Genomic DNA, 19,112 nt, shown 5'->3' on the forward strand with positions numbered 1-19,112 from the left:
GAAACACATTTTTTAAAAAACACCAAAGAAACCAAAACCTGTGAATTAAGACCTTAAACCTGCAGATGGTGCTATGATCCCATTAGGAAATTCAGTTATGCTTTCTAGTTTACATTCATAGGAAAAAAATGTGGTCCTTTGATTTGGTTTATCTTTATCCAGAAGTAATAAAATTGAATTATTTCTCTTACTTTTGCGTTTTATTATCATAATGGGAGAAACTGTTTTTGCCACTGGAAAAAGCTAATGTAGTTACTCTTTGTGAATGCTAAATGCTTCCCTAGACCAAATAATAATCAACTATTATGTCTTTTTTCATTTAACTTTTTCTGCTTATCGTTCAGCATTAGTTTTTCTGTTATTTTCAATCAACTTACTTTGCTGTTTCTGTTCTTAAATAAAGTTGCTTCACTGAGAATTGAGTGACGAAGAGCTAAGGATAAAACATTCCACATGAGAACCGTTTCAACCTCTAGTTTGTAATAATCAGGTAAAAAAAGATTTCCTGGAATTAAGCCCCAGGAACTCTGGCTTAAGTCAGAGCTGTCAACTGGGAAACAAATTTCCAGACATTTTGAAATTTAATTCATTTAATTTTTCTTGTAACTGGATTAGAAAATATGATTAAGCATAGCAGGATATTCTCTTACTGGATCAGTCTGGCTTTGAATTAAGCTGTAGATACTAAATTTTTAAAGCAGAAGAAAGAAAGGGGGCTTCAGAGTCTTCTCCCTTGAGGAACTTAGGAACAAAAATGTAAAAGAATACACACACTGGAAATTTAAAAGAAAATTATGGGAAAGATGGTGTTTTACTTTGTTGTCCATGAAGTTGTTCATGTGGCTGTATTTTTACCTGAAACTCTGATTGAATGTATGATAGTCTAATTTGAATTAAAGCCCCACAAACCGAAATGAAGAATTTATCAAAGTACTCCACAGATGCTTTCCAACTAGTTCTTTGAAACCTGCCAGTTGACTAAGTTGGAAATGTTCAAAAAGCTGGTGTGGCTGTGTATTTAGGGATGAAGGGCAGAAACAAAATAATTCTATATGGTGCAAAGACTTATTATACAATTGATGAAAATTTCTTCCTTTATGAAAGAAGGAAAATTGAGATATATATATATATATAGATATATATAGATAGATAGATAGATACTGCCTGATATTTTTTGGGTTATTTGAGATCATGTATGTGAAAGTGCATTGGAATTGTGATATTTTGTACAAATGTAAAATAGCAGTACCACGACTACTTTTGACAACAGTGTGCATATGGCACTATTTTAGAGTCTTTCAGAAACTTTTATCTTGGGATTAGTTTCAACACAAAGGAAATGTAATAATAGAAAAATGGAAAATTATTTCTGGATGCTTTTAAAATTAGGATAGATCTCAAGAAAGACTAAATCGGGATCTATGTGAATAGCATAAAAAATTTTAAAGGCTTTAGAACTGATATTTAATAATAAAGGGGAATTATGAATTTGTAGACAAAATTAACATAAGTATTTGGGTTTTTTTCTACATTTGTTTCTACACATAAAACTCCTGTTTTCTGAAGGAACCCCAGTGGCCCTGGCTATAACACTAACCATTTTTCTTATTTCATTACTACTAATCAAAGATTAAAACATTTCATATTAAGCTTGGTACCTTTTTTTTGTTGTTCACATAAAGAAAAGTAAATTTCCTCTTTATATCTTACATCTTGAAGTTACTCACTATAAATTTATATAAATCAGACGTAATGACAATTTAATAAGAACACAAGCCCTATTCATCCTGTGGGAGTACTACTGTGACGTCTTTCAGAGAGCTTTGTGATTGCTCAGCCCTAAGTGTAAGCCCTATAAAATGATGGGCTTTGAAATGCTGGTCAGAGTGGAGTGAAAGGCAGTTGCCTGCAATAATAGCCAACCAGTACCAAGTTCTGGTTCAGCTCTGAGAGCAGAGAACTGGTGGAAACTTTCTCGGCCTCAGAGGACTTCAGCACCTAAGACAGCTCCAAAAATCTCCTTCGATTATAGAAAGCTCCCAAGGAACACTACTTGGCAAGGTGAGTGAAAACTTTATCTTTCTTTTTCTTCTTTTTTTCCCTCCTCCTGCTTTCAAACTTTTCTCAGGGTATATTGAATATTTCTTTCTCTTGAAAAGAATTTTATAGTGTTCCTCCTTTAAAAAAACAAAAGACAAGTTTCTTAAGTCACCTGGTGAGTGTAGATAGAAACGTTTCAACTTCTTATATATCAGTGGATTTTTTGAACTCTTTTAGTTGAAAGATATTTTGCCTGGATTACTGTATACTTTTACTCAATGCTGTCTTTTTAAAAATGAATTAAAGTATTTTTTTTGCTTGTATATACATTTTTGACTGAAGGGTTCAGTGGGTACATTTGTTTTAGATTTTCAACTTCTTTTTTTTAGTGTTGTTCTATTTCATATGTTAGTTATGTGAATCAAGGAAGCATTTATTTTCCTCTTTAAGTCTAAATTCTGCAATTTTTATAGACAAGACAAACAAAGCCAAAATTCCTAAATTTCTATCTAGAAACTTTGGAAATGAAACATGTAAGTGGGTTAGCTGTATAAAAGCACAAACCTTAATTTTAGTATCTTTTTCCTTTTATGGCAAAAATTATTTCAATGATAATATGTGGTATAATAATTTTTGGTATTAATTTTAACGATTGAGTTAAGTTGTTCAAACCCAGGCATAAGGAAATAAGTTTTTAATAATATCTACAATTAAAAGAGGAAAAAGAAATTCATGTATAACTTTTACACTGATATGTATATATAGATGTATATACATACATGTATAGACAAAGCATTATTAAATAGATGGTACTCCAGTGTTATATTAATTAGACATTAGAAACTTAAACTGTTTCTTTAGTTAGAAAAGATACTAAACATGGGTGCTACAACTCTGCTGTATGGATACTTCCAGCACTATAAAAGTATGGCATTCCACATACACTCAGCCCCACTATGTGCCTGGTAAGTGACACGCAGCAGTTGAAAAGGATTCCAATTTTTATTCAAACACTTGCCACCAAAAAAAAAATCTTTTTGACTTAAAAAGTTATTGTATTGCAGTTTAACTCCTTCTACCAGATAAAAATGACTTTTTCCAAACTCTGCAGGAGCCTTCATAAATTACTGCTAGACACTCAGAATTACTTCGAGATATCTTTGGTTGGAAAAGCTGATGTGATTCTCTCCCTTTCAAGGTACAAAGATGGAAACCGGAAGTAAGTCCCAGCCCCTTGTGCTGCTAATGCTGGTCAGCATGCTCTTCTCACAAATGTTGGCGTGGCCTCTTTTTGGAGCACCCTCTTCTCTGAGGTGAGTATTCCTTCAGTGCATGCAGTTGAACATTCCTCCTTCATCTATATAGGAATTTCCTATATGTTACTTTGGACAACTCAATTTTTTAGGTTATGTATTATTTATTTAAATCTTTTGGTTGGTGTGTTAAGCAAGTTTTTTCAACATCAAGTCAATATGACTGTTCTGCACCTTGGAATCCACTCTCGGGGCATGAGAGACAGTGTCAATGACTAGTTTTAAGCTTAGGGTGGATCACCTTTCCAAACAAGAAGGAAGAAGGATTTGACATTCTTTCAATTCAAAACCGGTTTTAGATCAGTAATAAGATTGTATCCTCTGTCATCTCAGTTCAGTTCAGTTTCTGATGGAAAAAAATAGATGTTTAGTTGCCTGCTTCATTGAAGTTCCTTTTCAAGATCAATCAGTAAATAACCTTAAGGTTAGTAGCTAATTAGTGAAATATATTGCTGTGAACAATCATGCTGGACAGACCTACCTATCTAGCCAGATTCAATTTGTCAATATTATAAATTGTGGAATAACTGATCTACCAGTTAGTGAATTTTAATGTATCTTGCTTCAACCATAAATCCTTAGTTTTACTGTTCTCTATGTTATATTTCATATTTCAAATTCATAAATTATAACATAACTCTTATTTAAAGCTTTATCTGAAATAAATTTATGTTAAAGAAGTAAACACTAAATAAAAACTACATTAGTTTGATTTTTTCCTTCCACTTTATAGGCACCACTATATCTACAGGCAAAATCATCATTTCTTTGCTCATTTTCCCATTTCTTATTCTTTTTTCAAGGTAGAATTATACTCAATAGAGTGAATTATCTCTTAGCTATTAGTGTTTGTGAAAACTGCTTAAAGCCAGATCTTATGTTGCTCTGATAACTAAATAGAATGATTCTATCTGAATTGTTATGTTACGTATCACAACAGACAATCACAAGAATGCTGAAGTTTGCATTGATTGCTAGGTTTCATGCAAAGAAGACTGCTTGTTACTTCCCCCAACTACTACATCACCAGAAGATACATAAGTCCCCAGGAGCTGACATACTCCTTGGAGGTTTACTCTAACAGTGAAAATATACACATTTATAATTTTAATAGTGTGCAGGTGTTCAAAATGTGCATGCATTAAAAAATATAGTCACAGTCCATGTATAGGCATGATTATTCTTAGTCATTCAGTAAAGCATTGTACATTCCTCACTAAAATTGTATTAATACATAATACTAGAAATAAGAAGCCCTCACAAAATGTATTGAATTTGAGTTACTATTCAGAGATGGAGAGATTCTTTGTACTTGATTAATATAGAGAAATTTATCACACAAAGGTGAATCTTTGAAAAAGATCTTAGAGACCTAGAGAAGGAAAAGCAAGTGTTTGACAAATGATGCTAAACACCAATAAATACATGAATTGCTCCTAGTTTTCATATTGAATATTTGAAATTTTTTGAAGTTTCTATTTTGTACAAAATTTTTCCACCTGTGAATAACTTTGCAAAGTGAAAATATTCCTAATGAAGTATACTTTACTTAATGCACTAACACGATTGAACTAAGTAACTCTTATGCTTGTAAAAGTTGTATGGCATCTGTTTTATGGGATAATCAAAAATTTCACTATTTATACTCTAAACCACAGAAGTCAGTAAGTCTAACTATGCTATCCATATATTGTGAATGGGTAATACTGCTCAAGAATACTGAGTATCTTATTTCCAATGATTATAAAACCATAAGCACTATATTCCGTGAAAGGAATATATTACACTTCTACCATATTTTTCCCTAATAGGTTAGATGACAGAATACCACTTGAAGGAGCAAATGAACCTGAACAGGTTTCTTTAAAAGTAGACACTGACATCTTGCAAAATGCATTAGCTGAAAATGACACACCCTATTACGATGTGTCCAGGTGAGTTTGTGTTTATTGAGTTTTATTTTAGAAAATATGTTTTTGAAATATATATATATATGTATATTTTGAAATATAAATGCTTTACATTTTGTGTCACCATGAAGCTATTTTTACAGCACACTACAGGTTTCCATGTGCTGTGGCTTCATGCAGCCTGATTTATTGCAGCTCTAGCAACTGTACATGATTTTCATATAGAGAAGTTGTAAAAAGCCAGGACCAATAAATCATTCACTTACACAGAACCCTTTGTCTAGAACAGCATTCAAGTATAGACAGAGTAGCTCTACACTGAAGACAAAACATAAAAGTTCCTGATTTGGATGGGAAAGATGATTGATAGTCCCCAAGGGCCTCTTTATCTTAAGAGATTGTTTTGTTTCCAAATGTTTTAATAAAAGAAATAGCAAAAAGTATAATAAGGTTTTTGCTAAAAATCAAGATTGTTTCCTCTTGTATATATCTTTATTCAAGGTAGAAGAAACAAAGCACCATAAATAAATAAACAGAAACTAACTTAAATATATTATTTTTTCCCATCAATATTTATTGAAGAAGAATTAGTTTTATAGACTCTACCAGGAAGCATTACTTAATATTGAGATATACTTCTAAAAATTTAATTTCTTTAATTTTTCAAAGTGTGAGCTACAATTTGGAGTATATCTTAATATAAGTGACAAGAAAATACCTCATTAGGTTGTCAGGAAGCCTTCTTTTGCATGAGAAGCTTTCAAAGAAGCTGAAAAGTTTCTTTCTTGTTTCATGAGGCAAAATAATATTTTAGAAAAACATTTACAAAATAATGGCTATTCTTCTTCTTTATTTTAGGAATGCCAGACATGCTGATGGAGTGTTCACCAGTGACTTTAGTAGACTCTTGGGCCAACTTTCTGCCAAAAAATACCTTGAATCCCTTATTGGAAAACGGGTTGGGTAAAGAGAATTTATCTTTATCAAACACCTTATAATTATTTAATCTGCAAGTTATTTTTTCACTGTTAGCAATTTATTTACTTTGCTCAAAATTGATAACTCTGATGATGTACAATTTGGTTGAAAAATAATCTATATTATGTTTAATGTTTATTTATTTGTTTTGAGAGAGAGTGTGTGAGCCTGAGTGGGGGAGGGACAGAGAGAGGAGAGAGAGAATCCCAAGCTGGCTCAGTGTTGTCGGTGCAGAGCCCAATGCAGGCTCAATCTCACAAACCATGACATCACGATCTGAGCCGAAATCAAGAGTTGGAAGCTTAATGACTGAGCCACCCAGGCACCCCCAAAATTATATTCTTATATAAAATATACCATGCCCATGGATTAGGGAAATATGTTTTTAGTGATATCCTACTCATTGACACACTACAGACACACTTATTTTTCTTAAGTGGCAATCATTTATCAATCTGCAATCAAATTGAACTAGACACAGTAAAAAAATAAGACACTGAAGCAAATTTTAATGTTTACTATAGTATTTGTTTTTTTAATTCATGATCAAACCAAGCATATGAAGTTTCTTTCTTTAAATGGCCAATTGTTGAATATTTAGATGGCACTGTTCAGGGTGGCAAAGCTTCTAAAGAATTAACTTTTAAAGAAATATTCCTCCCAATGGCAGAACACAACATCAACTATCCCTCCATCTTTTTATGTTAATTATTTGCACAGTTGATATACAATGTGTATGAAGGCTCCCAGTAAATGCCAAAATACGTTGGATTATTCCTTGCTCCCTTATCCTTGGGCTTAGATGTATTTTTCTCTTAGTCTTTTTGTGATAGAAAAGAAGTTGGGCATTAGAATTCTTTTTTACCTAATTTTATCCAAATTATTCCAAGAAATTTGGAACTTTGGCACATTTATTATCTCTTGTTAAAATCCTTTGCTTTCCTTTCCCCTGCATTCTTTAGCAACAGCATCACAGAAGACCAGGGGCCAATCAAGCGCCACTCTGATGCAGTCTTCACCGACAACTATACCCGCCTTCGAAAACAAATGGCTGTAAAGAAGTACTTGAACTCCATTCTCAATGGGAAGAGGAGGTAAAGAAACAGAGAACTTGCTAAAATGAGAAATTATACATGAGTTCAAAAATAGAAGCTACATATGAAGACTTATTTCTCTATCTCACTCTCTATACTCTGTGAAACAGTAATTCTCAACCTTGGCTGACATTTGACTTACCCTGGAGAATTTTTAAAATGCTGATGTGTGGGCCTTACCCAAAACCAATTGTCAGGTAATTAGTGCCTCTAGAGGTAGGAGGTATGGCTCTAGGCATTGGTGCTTTGTTTTTGTTTGTTTTGTTGTTTTTGTTTCTAGGAGCTACCCACTTGATTCTACTGTGTGTCCAGGGTTAAAAGTAATGACTGTAAAGACATCTATTCTAAATCTGGGAACTTTATCAGAAGTTTAAGCTTTTTAAACATGTAAAGTGCAGTCAATTAGCAGTTTGATACCATATGTGACTCCCTTCATATACATACTCAGTATCTTTATTTTACCAAATCAAACCACGAGTACTTTTGTATTCTAAGATTCTGTAAGACTTATGTCTCTCTAATGGAGTGCAAATATTGGATTATAATAAGGAGGAAGTGGGGTGCTCTCTCTTTTTTTTTTTTCTAATTATTTTTGTTTCAATGGTCAGTATTAAGGGCAATCTTGCTTGGGTAAGATCAGACAAGATGGATGCCTTTGCCCACCACTATTATAATTCTGTACAAATAATTTGAGATACCTTACGATTCAGGAAAAATTCATATGTAATAACCAACCTCAAAGATAATTGGCTAGCCCTCAGTGCACTTTCCAGAGCACAGAGAACAGCGTAAGTCACACATCATCATTTCTTTGGAAGCTTGCTCATCTAAGGCCTTTAACATATATGATGTTCTTTTTCTGATGTGCAGCAGTGAGGGGGAATCACCTGACTTTCCCGAAGAGCTAGAAAAATAATGAAAAGCCCTTGGAAGAAAGCTGTTGACAGCTTCCCAGTGGTGGGTATATTCTGTCCATTCTTGTTTTATTCTTATAGCAAACATCTAATTACTGGAATAGGGAAGAATCACTTAGTAAAAAACATCTCAGAGTTCTCACAATGAGACCTCATGGAAAAGGACACTTCTATCCGAAGTGGACCCCAGCCCAGTAAACACTTAAAATGATTCATGCGGTGCTCTGATAGAAAAAAAAGAGAGAGCTCACAATGGGTAAACAGTTTGCCACCTGCATGGTACCCCTCGTTTACTCAGACTTATTCCTCTCCTTCTTGTTGAGATATCAAACAGAGGAATCTGACTCACATGAGAAAAACTGGCTTTCTTTTTGAGACTTGAGCCACACTGCTTTTATTAATTTAAGGTTTAGCCCCACGATTGACCGTTAGCACGGCATTTAATTTAGGTGCAGAAAAATACCACTAAATTACAGCATGGTTCATTATTATGAAAACACCAGGGCACTCTGGTTCTAACTGTATTCCTTGAACCATACCAAGCTTCATGCCGCAAGGTTAAATTTAGCTTCTTGCACCTATTGAGTGAGTGTAGGTGCTTTGATCTCATAGTATTTCTGGTAAAATAGTTTTTGAAAAGAGAAAACATATGCAGGCTTTTCCCTTTGCTATTAAGTGGTAAGCTTGTTATCCCGGTTGCTTTTATGTACATGTGGATACAAGACGTAATTCCTTCCTGAGTTACATTCATGCTTACATTAGCTCATAAAAACATTGGGCAAGTGCTTAAAGGAATTTCATATCATCAGTGTATCAGAGGTTGGTAAACTTTTTCCCTAAAGGGCTACAGAGTGAATATACTTTGGCTTTGTGGGTTAACATGGAACCCCCAGGATAACATGTAAAATGAATGGGAGCTGCTGTCTCACCATAACATTGTATTTGTGAAACCTAAGGATAGGCTGGACTACAAACACTGAGTGGCTCAAGGAGACTAAACGAGCCCCACGCTCAGACTGAAGGCAATCCTTGGTCTTGCTGAAGTTCCTGGAGCAGATGGCTTAGGTTTTTGTGAGAGTGATCAAGAGTGGGCTAGTGTCTCTGACCACGTCTGCCCCATTGGTTACTTTTTGTCCACAAGAGACGTATGCTGAGGGTCTTGCACACGCCCGTGCCTTATCACATCAGAGAAACAAGTCCCTTTGCTCAAAGAAGAAAAATTACATAGAGCTTCTTGAAAAAAAAAAGTTTACAAGAAGAAGCTATTTCATTTAATCAAGAAATACAACGGGCACTGAACTATAAAGGAGGATTAATCCCTCCGTCTTTTGTAAGATCATATATGAGATTCTGTCCTCCCTTCTTCTCTTTTCTGAATGGGTAACTTTGGATAAACCCTTTTAATGGGAAATCCTGCATGCCAAGCATTTGCGAAAATTACAAATGGGTAATTATAATGACTAATTAAAGTGCCTTTTCACATTTTAATTCCCTTTCTGACAATCAGTCCTTTGGAAGATACCTTCCTGATATCCCAGACCATGATTTCCTGTCATAACAAGCTGTTCACAAGGGGCACAGGGGTACAGATGTTATCAAATGAGTGGATGAGTGAGTGAAACTAAGAAGCTGTAAATAAAAATATTTTTATGCTCAAAACACCAATTCTTTCTTTTTCAGAACTCGTGAAGGAAAACGATAGGCGAAGTGATTATATTTTGAGTTCTACATAAGTAATTCAAGAACACAACTTCAGTATCAAAACCAAATAAAATATATAGTGTCGTGAATGTTGTGATTTGCTTCATCCTGATGTAATAACTGTGATGTTTACACTGTAAATATTATTTGAGAGTTCTAAAATTTGTCTTTAATTCATGAAAATCCTGTAATTTCATATGCTGTGTATCCTTTCTAACAAAAATATATTTAGTGATAAGTAAATACTAGGTTAATTCCAATTATGTGGAGCTTTGGGGGAGTGTAGTAATAGAACACAAATGATGTGTTTATTTATAGAGCATACTTAACTATTCAGAAGCGTGGAGCACATAATCAGTGTGTCTAAATTTGAATGTTAAGCAGCTAGAATGCTGAGTTAAATAAACTGCAAAATGTCTAAGAGAAAGCCAACCACAAAGATAAAAAGCATTCTTCAAAACAGACTTTCAGAAAATGGTATGCGTTTTCACATTTTTAGGCAACGTTTATTTTGAATGAGATTTAAAATCTCTCAAATTCAGATCTCTAATTGCTGAAGGCTCTTTTCTGCAGTGGTGTTTCAGTGAAAGAGAATGGTCTCTATTTCTGACATTGGACCCTTCCTTCCTGCTTGTGTTAAGTATGTGTAAAATGTAAACTGAATGGAACATTTGTTTTTTCGGTAATAAATTTTTTCCCCATAATTACTCAAATAATGCTTTCGTCATCAGCTTCCTTCAGTGAAAGTACATTTGGAGACACAGCTATTTTTCCAAAATATAGGAAATTAATAGAGAAAATAAAGAACTTTGATTATCATTGCAGACACTTTCTATTGTTTTGATTTTGTTAAATGATACAGCAGTAACCTCATTTTAGCTCTCAAGTTCCAGGTGCTAGATAGTTTTTGTGATGTTTGAGGTAAGACTGTGTTTGATTTTGTGAGTTCTAAAACAACAGTGACTTAAATATGAGAGAAATTTCTTTCTCACTTAAGGCCAGAAGTAAAATGTCAAGGGTTAGTAAGATGGTTCTGTTCCATGAAGCCCTCAGAAATCTAAACCTCTCCTCGTGATCCAAAATTGCAGCTAGAGTTCCAGCCATCATATCTGCATTCTCAGTAGTAGGATGGAAGAAAGAGCATAGAAAAAAAGGGGAAGGGGCAAAGAGCACATGCAGGTTCTCTTTTAACTGATATTTTGTGCTAATATCCCATTGACTAGAACATAGTTTTATGGTCAGAGTCATTTGGAAAACAGGTTAGAAAATGTTTTGTTTTTTTTCTGGATAGTCATGTGCCCAACTAAAAACTGGGGTTCTAGTAATATAAAACAAGGAAAGAATAGACTTATGTGGGGATTTTTTTTTTCTTTTAGTCTCACACTGTGGATCTTAAATTCTTACCAAAAAGACTTACAGAAATGATAAAGAAAGTGAGAGTCGATAGACCCTAACCATTAATGAGGAACCATCATCACAAGGCAAAATTTTGCTCAGGTTCATTTACTACAATTAGAACAAATGGCTCTATAAGGAGAGACTAATCTAGAACTACTGGTGAATGCAAAGGAAATTACACAAATTGAAGTGAATTGGACTAACTATATCTTTTGTTCATACCTGATTTCATAAATCATTAAATATTTGTTAAGTGAATTTTCTATGCAAAGTTCTATGCAAAGCACTGCCATGAAAACTGAAAACTTCTAGATGTTATTTGCACATAAGAAGCTTATAAAGATCAAATGGGAGTAGGGGTGCTTATGAAGATCAAATGGGGATAGGGGTACCTGGGTGGCTCAGTTGAGTGTCCAGCTTGGGCTCAGGTCATGACCTCACGGTTCATGAGTTCAAGCCCAGCATCCGGCTCTCTGCTATCACCACAGACCCTGATTCAGATCCTCTGTTCCCATCTCTCACTGCCCCTTCCCCCCTCTTAAAAATAAATAGATATAAAAAAAAAAGATCAAGGACTCCTGGGAGGCTCAGTCGGTTGAGTGTCTGACTTAGGCCTAGGTCATGATCTTGAGGTTCATGAGTTGGAACCCCGTGTCGGGCTCCGTGCTGACAGCTCAGAGCCTGGAGCCTGCTTCGGGTTCTGTGTTTCCCTCTCTCTCTGCCCCTCCCCAGCTCATGCTCTGTCTCTCTCCTTCTCTCTCAGAACAAATTTTAAAAAACCAACATCAAATGGGGGTGTAATTGCAGTGCAATTCGAATATGAATCTGCGGAGTTTTAATTTTACCTTATTAATGTAAGTCTTTGCAATTTAGTCCCTATTCCTTCAAGAAATACTTATTGAATGACACTGATGTGCAATTTAGATATCTGAGGGATGATGTTTTGGGCAGGAGCAAGTGAGGGGAAAATCCTGGCATACTTGGACAGCAAGGAAGCCAGTGTGGGCAGAGCAGGTGAGCTGGATGAGGAAGAGCAGGAGATGAGGTCAGGGAGGCTATCTAGTCCTTGGTAACACAGGCCACCATAAGGACTTAGCAGTGAATTGGGGAGATGTGGCAGAGTTTCAGACAGTGGTGTGACAGTATCTGAACTGCATTTCAACATAACGATTCTGGCTGCTGTGTTGGCAATAGGGTGAGGGGGTGCTGCAGGTGGGAGCAGGGAGAGGAGCGAGGAGGCTGTTGCTATAAATCAGGTGAATGATGATGGTGCTGGCCAGGTCCACACAGTACAGGTGGTGAGAAGTGGAGTCTGCATGTGTCTCAAAAGTAGAGTCAAATTTTTTGCCGATAGTTTGAAGATACGGACAAGTCCAGAATAATTCTAAGGTAAGTCACCTGAGCAACTTGAAGAAGAATGTGGCTATTAACTAAGTCGAAAAAGACTTGGGGTGGGGGAGGCGGTTCCAGGGGAGGATGGGTTTAGCTTTGGACAAGTTAAGTAAGTGACAGGTTCTGAGGAGATTTGGGGCTGCAGGTCAACAGTTGGAAGTCTTCAGTGTAGAGGTGAGAATTAACATTTTTTTAACGTTTTATTTATTTTTGAGAGACAGAGAGAGACAGAGCACAAGTGGGGGAGGGGCAGAGAGAGAGAGGGAGACAGAATTCGAAGCGGGTCTCCAGGCTCTGAACTGTCAGCACAGAGCCTGACATGGGGCTCAAACTCCCAAACTGTGAGATTATGACCTGACCCCAAGTCAGACACTCAATGGACCGAGGCACCCAGGCACCTCTAGAGATGAGATTTAAAGGTACAAGCCATGAGATCACCAAGGGACTAAATGTAGCTAAAAAGGAAGCTCAACACACAACCCCTGGGTGTATCAATTTACTTGGGCTGCCATAACAAGGTGCCACCGACTGGGGAATAAACAACAGAAATTTATTGTCTCGTAGTTCTGGAGGCAAAAGTCTGAATCCAAGGCGTCAGTGTGGTTGGTTCCTTCTGAACACTGTGAGGGAGCATCTGATCTATGTCTCTCCCTGGCATCTGGTGTTTTGCTGGCAATCGTTGGTTTATAGAAGCATCACCCAGATCTCTGTCTGTCCTCACATGGTGTTGTCCCTGTGTGTCTGTGTCTCCAAAGTTCCCCTTTTTATAAGGACATGGGTCATATTGGATTAGAGCCCGTGTTAATGACCTCATTTTAACCTGGTTACCTCTGTAAAAACCCTGTCTCCAGGGGCGCCTGGGTGGCGCAGTCGGTTAAGCGTCCGACTTCAGCCAGGTCACGATCTCGCGGTCCGGGAGTTCGAGCCCCGCGTCAGGCTCTGGGCTGATGGCTCGGAGCCTGGAGCCTGTTTCCGATTCTGTGTCTCCCTCTCTGTCTGCCCCTCCCCCGTTCATGCTCTGTCTCTCTCTGTCCCAAAATAAATAAACGTTGGAAAAACAAAACAAAACAAAACAAAAAACCCTGTCTCCAAATATGGTCCCACTCTGAAGTACTGGGGGTTAGGATTCCAACAGATGAATTTAGGAGGGGGGAGGATACAATTCAACTGTAACTCTGATGCACTCCAACATCAATGGGTTGGGATGTTGAGGAACAAAGGGGGTAAAAACTGAAAGGAGAAGCTAGGAAAAGAGGAGAAAAATAGGAAAGAAAATCTGGAAAACAAGTAAAGAAAGTCTTTCAAGGAAGAAGGCATCATTAACAGTTTTATTTGTGCTGCTATATAAAACAGCATTCATTTACTGATGATATAACAGTGAACAAAACAGACACCAATTCCTGCCCACATAGAACTTACATTCTATGGAGGAAAACATATAATAAACAACCTAGTTAAATAAAATGCACATTGTGGTAGAAAGTGCTAAGTGCTAAGGGAAAAAAAAAATATGCAGGGAAGGAGGATAGGAAGTATTGGAAAAGAGGGTTGAAATTTTAGATGAAGTTTCTATAGGAGACCTCACAAGAAGGTGAATTTGAGGAAGAGCCCTGAAAGAAACAACAAAATCAGCTATGAGTCTCTATGGGAAGAACGTTCTAGACAAAGGGAATTTGAGATGCAGAAGCTCTCAGGTGGGACTTACCTAACATTTTAGGCAGAGAAGAGGTTAATTTGGCTTAAATGGTGAAAATGACCAAGATATAATGTAAGAGAGAAGTCAGAGAAGTTATGAGGAACCAGGCCACATAGGACATCCCAGGTCATAGCAAAATTCTGATTTTATTTTGAATCAGATGAGAAACCATGACCAGAATTGACTGTTATCAGTAACCATCACAATAATATTATTGGTGGAGCAATGTGGATAAAAGCTGGGTTGGAATGGGTCCAAGAGAATGAGGAAGGGAGCGCCTGTACTATGAATACTGATGATTCTTTGAGGTGTTTTCCTGCATAAGAAAACAAAGAAGAGGGGAGGGATCTGGTGGGAAAAGAGAGATGAAGTAATATGTTTTTATGTGGGAGAAATATCAAAACCGTGTTTGCATGCTGAAGGAAAAGATGTAAGAACGGGAAATCTGGGGGCGCCTGGGTGGCGCAGTCGGTTAAGCGTCCGACTTCAGCCAGGTCACGATCTCGCGGTCCGTGAGTTCGAGCCCCGCGTCGGGCTCTGGGCTGATGGCTCAGAGCCTGGAGCCTGTTTCCGGTTCTGTGTCTCCCTCTCTCTATGCCCCTCCCCCATTCGTGCTCTGTCTCTCTCTGTCCCAAAAATAAATAACGTTGAAGAACGGGAAATCTGGTGATGCTGTAGGTAAAGCTTTTGCTTGAGTGATAACCTTAAGAAGAAGGGCAAATGAATGATACACCAGCGGTGGGCTTGACATTTGCATGACACAGAACTGTTCAACAGACAGAGTGTTTGGGTAAAAGGTGGATGAATGGATGGATGAGGTGGTAGTGTTACCGGTTCCAAACTCAGGTTCAGCTGCTCACCACTCAAAAATCAATACTCGAGAGACAAGTGAGGGCAGAGAGGAAGGTTTGTTTTATTCAGGAAGTCAGCACCCTGACAGATGGCGGTCTAATGTCCCAATGACCATCTTCCCTGGCCAGGCAAAGTTGAAAGGTTTTAAAGGGGAAGGTATAGGAAAAGGGAGGGGGGCTACGTGCAGGAGAAGCAGGTGTCCAGGCGGTTACTTGTATGTCGACATGACCCTGAACAGAATTGCTGGCAGCATTGGCAGCTGTTTTCAAATGGGGTCAGGTCTTATCTTCTGGGAAAGTTTGGTCCTTCGCTCCTCAAGGCCTGTGGTCTGCAAGTCTTAAGGAAAGTAGGTTAGTTCTGTTACCTACCAAGGGACTCAGGTCAGCAAGCAGTGAGTGCATACATTTGAAGCAAGTGAACACTTAAGACCAGCCAGTTGGGGTGCTGTTACTGTAGAAGCTGATGAAATGATCTTGATTCATCCGTTTTCTCTGGAAATGGCTAAAAGTAGAGATAAGTCAGGAGATGTTGGGGATGTGAGAAAAGTTAAAAAAGGAAGAAATAGTGTAGTAGGTGAGTGGGTAAGTAAACGAACTAGGAAAAGTTCTTTTCTAATCTGAACAACTCAGTGATAAATGGGGTGATTCAGAAACATGGGTCAATTTAAGTAATCTGAGATTATTTTTTTTATTACTGTGAAACTTTAATGAAAACTAAGCGGTTTTCCCCAGAAATATGCACATATTCATTTTTGTGCTTTCAGAGCAGTCCCTGAATCTTGTTTGTGCTTGGAATTTCAGTGGCTTCATTGATTGATCTTTAAGAATTGCTATGCTTGGGCGCCTGGGTGGCTCAGTCAGTTGAGCGTCTGACTTCAGCTCAAGTCATGATCTCACAGTTCATGGGTTCGAGCCCCGTGCCGCGCTCTGTCCTGACAGCTAGCCTGGAGCCTGCTTCAGATTCTGTGTGTGTCTTTCTTTCTGCGCCTCCCCTGCTTGTGCTCTGTCTTCCAAAAATAAATAAATGTTAAAAAAGAAGTTTTATTAAAAACAAATTTCTCTGTTGGTAGTCGTGCTGGTTGGAGTCATGTGGAGGAGACCCTGTAAATAGGGAACATGGTGTGTGCACTGCTGAAGTCATCTAAAGGTGAGACAGTAAGGATTTAGACTGCCTCAGTGGTAATGAGAAATGAAAGGAATTATAGTAATAGCCAAAACTTATTACATAGCAGGTACTTTCCTTGGCACTTTATATCATTAAATCATATCAAATATATGAGGTATGTACTGTTCTTCAACCCACTTTTCAGATGAGGAAGCAGACATATAAAGTAGATAGCAAAAGCCAGGACCCTGGAAGCTCATGTAGAAAAGTTCCATGCAGTCCCCAAGTCCCCAAAGACTAAGTGATTTTCCCAAGGTGACATAATTATTTAGTGGCAGAGAAGGGAATAGAGTTCTTAATCACATTCTCTTTCACGGTGTCTAAGATGGACCTTGACCATGAACATTGCTCTTGCCCCTCCTTTCCCTCCTCCATCCCATCTGTCTCTTCAGAACTCCATCTCTGATCCAGAATTGGGCAGAAGTTGCAAAGGGTCACAAAGACTTTGTGATTGCAGGTCCCCTTCTCAGTAGCCTATGCTATTTCTTCCTTGTAATATTCTCACTTCCCATTTGTTCCCTCCCTCCAACTTGTTCTCTCTTTGTTCCCTGCATATTCTTTATCATTACAGACTAGAGAGTTCCATAGAGCAGAAATCTCTTAGGGGTTTATGTTTTGAGATGTTTCAAATAATCAAAAATGCCTACCATTTAACACATCAGCCTATTCAGCCTGAAACAATACAAATAGCTTTTTTAGCAACAATCTCTAAAATGATAATGTCTAAATAAGTTGACTCTTGATTTCCATATGACTTGAATTCAAAAGGACTTGTTTTGGGTTGCCTGGGTGCCTCAGTAGGTTAAGTGTCTGACTTTGGATCATGTCATGATCTCATGGTTTGTGAGTTTGAGCCCCACGTTGGGCTCTGTGCTGACAACTCGGAGCCTGGAGTCTGCTTCAGATTCTGTGTTTCCCTCTCTCTCTGCCCCTCCCCACTCGTGTTCTCTCTCTCTCTCTCAAGAATAAGTAAACATTAAAAAAAAATTAAGAGGACTTGCTTTAATGCATTCATCTTAGTGCTTTGGGCATTGAGTGAGGTCCTTTCTGTGGCTTCGATGCTTGTGACTGACTTGGAAAAAGAGGAACTTTCATTTTTATCCTGGCTTACATTTACAAATTAAATATGTAATGCACAATTAGCAATACATTATTCCTTTGCAATTGAATTACCTCTTAAGGCACCTGCAATATGAAAGTTATTTTTGGTTTACTCTGTAGTAGAATAAATTCTTGAAATATTAACTGCTGTTAGTATTTTATACACCACAGGTTAAATTTGCCACTACACTGTGCTAGGCAGAATAATGGTCCCTGAAGATGTCCATCTCTTAATCTCTGAAACCTACGAATATGTTACTTTACATGGCAAAAGAGACTTTGCTGATATGATTAATTTCAAGATTTTAAAGTAGGAAGATTATCCTGGATTATTCAAGCATCCCAGTGTAAACACAAGGGTCCCTAAAAGAATGAAGTAGAAATCAGTTAGAGTCAGAGAAGGGGATATGATAATAAAGCAGAGATTGGAGAGATGTCACTACTTGAAGTAGATCAGGAATCAGAGAATGCAAGAGGTTTCTGGAAGCTGGCAAAGGCAAGGAAAAAGTTCTCGCCTAGAGCTTCTAGAAGAGATACAGCCCTGCCAATATGTTGAGATTAGCCCCATCAGGCCAATTTTTGGATTTTTGAGATCCAGAACTATGAAATCATAAATCTGTGTTGTTTTAAGCCAGGAGGCTTGTGGTAACTTGTTACAGCAGCAATAGGTTACGAATACAACCGTCCTCCAATTACAATAGAACTTGAGTCTGGCATCCATTGCTTTAGGAAAGTTGATATAAGAACCACTGAAATTAAAATTTTCTTTGGATTTATAGTATCATCACAAGGGAAAAGCCAGTGTAAAACCTGAATTTGCTGAGGTAATCTTGAAGTGACTCAGATGATAACAAATTGAGATTTTTAAAATAATAAACATAATAACTGCTTGATACAAATTAATTTCAGTTATAAAAAATAGAGTCATACTCGTGTACACCTGAGTTCAAAATGAGGTTAAGATTGATGTCACCTAAAATTATATTAGAAATCATTCTTGGGGCACCTGGGTGGCTCAGTCGGGTAAGCGTCTGACTTCGGCTCAGGTCATGATCTCATGGTTGGTGAGTTTGAGCCCCACATCAGATTCCATGCTGACAGCTCAGAACCTGGAGCCTGCTTTGGATTCTGTGTCTCCCTATCTCTCTCTGAACCTCTCCCGCTCGTGCTCTGTCTCTGTCTCTCAAAAATGGATAAACATTAAAAAAATTTATTTTAAGAAATCATTCTTTATAGACCTGGAAAAAAATACTTATTTCTTCCTTTGCTTTCAGTTGACATGTACAAAATCTACCAAAAAAATGACATAGTATTTCCAGAATTTTTCAGATCCAAAATGGTAGACTGAGCCCATGAATGTGTCTCTCCTTACTCCCAAAATACCATTCACCTAATGGAAAGAGTTAAGAAATATTAGTTCACATAACAAAGATAAGTGAAAAGGAGCCATGAGTGGTCTAGAGATAGCTGTATATTTTGGGGAGAAGATGGGCAGTGTATTTAAGAGTGGATCCATGGAAAAACTATGGGGTCCTCAATACTGAACCGATGTGGACAGT

The 19,112-nt window shown here is 37.4% G+C and overlaps 1 protein-coding gene across 1 annotated transcript; it reads left to right on the top strand.

The window, feature by feature from the left end:
* The first annotated feature begins 1,901 nt into the window (after positions 1 to 1,901).
* LOC115513453 (vasoactive intestinal peptide) lies at positions 1,902 to 10,743 on the top strand. The gene is made up of 7 exons (XM_030314633.1): positions 1,902 to 2,061; positions 3,239 to 3,353; positions 5,165 to 5,287; positions 6,122 to 6,226; positions 7,204 to 7,335; positions 8,206 to 8,292; positions 9,930 to 10,743. The coding sequence occupies exons 2-6, from the start codon at positions 3,247 to 3,249 to the stop codon at positions 8,249 to 8,251; spliced, it is 513 nt and encodes a 170-aa protein (XP_030170493.1). The 5' UTR covers positions 1,902 to 2,061; positions 3,239 to 3,246; the 3' UTR covers positions 8,252 to 8,292; positions 9,930 to 10,743.
* The last annotated feature ends 8,369 nt before the right edge of the window (positions 10,744 to 19,112 follow it).

The sequence above is a fragment of the Lynx canadensis genome, chromosome B2, assembly GCF_007474595.2.
Source record: "Lynx canadensis isolate LIC74 chromosome B2, mLynCan4.pri.v2, whole genome shotgun sequence".
Lineage (NCBI taxonomy): Eukaryota > Metazoa > Chordata > Mammalia > Carnivora > Felidae > Lynx > Lynx canadensis.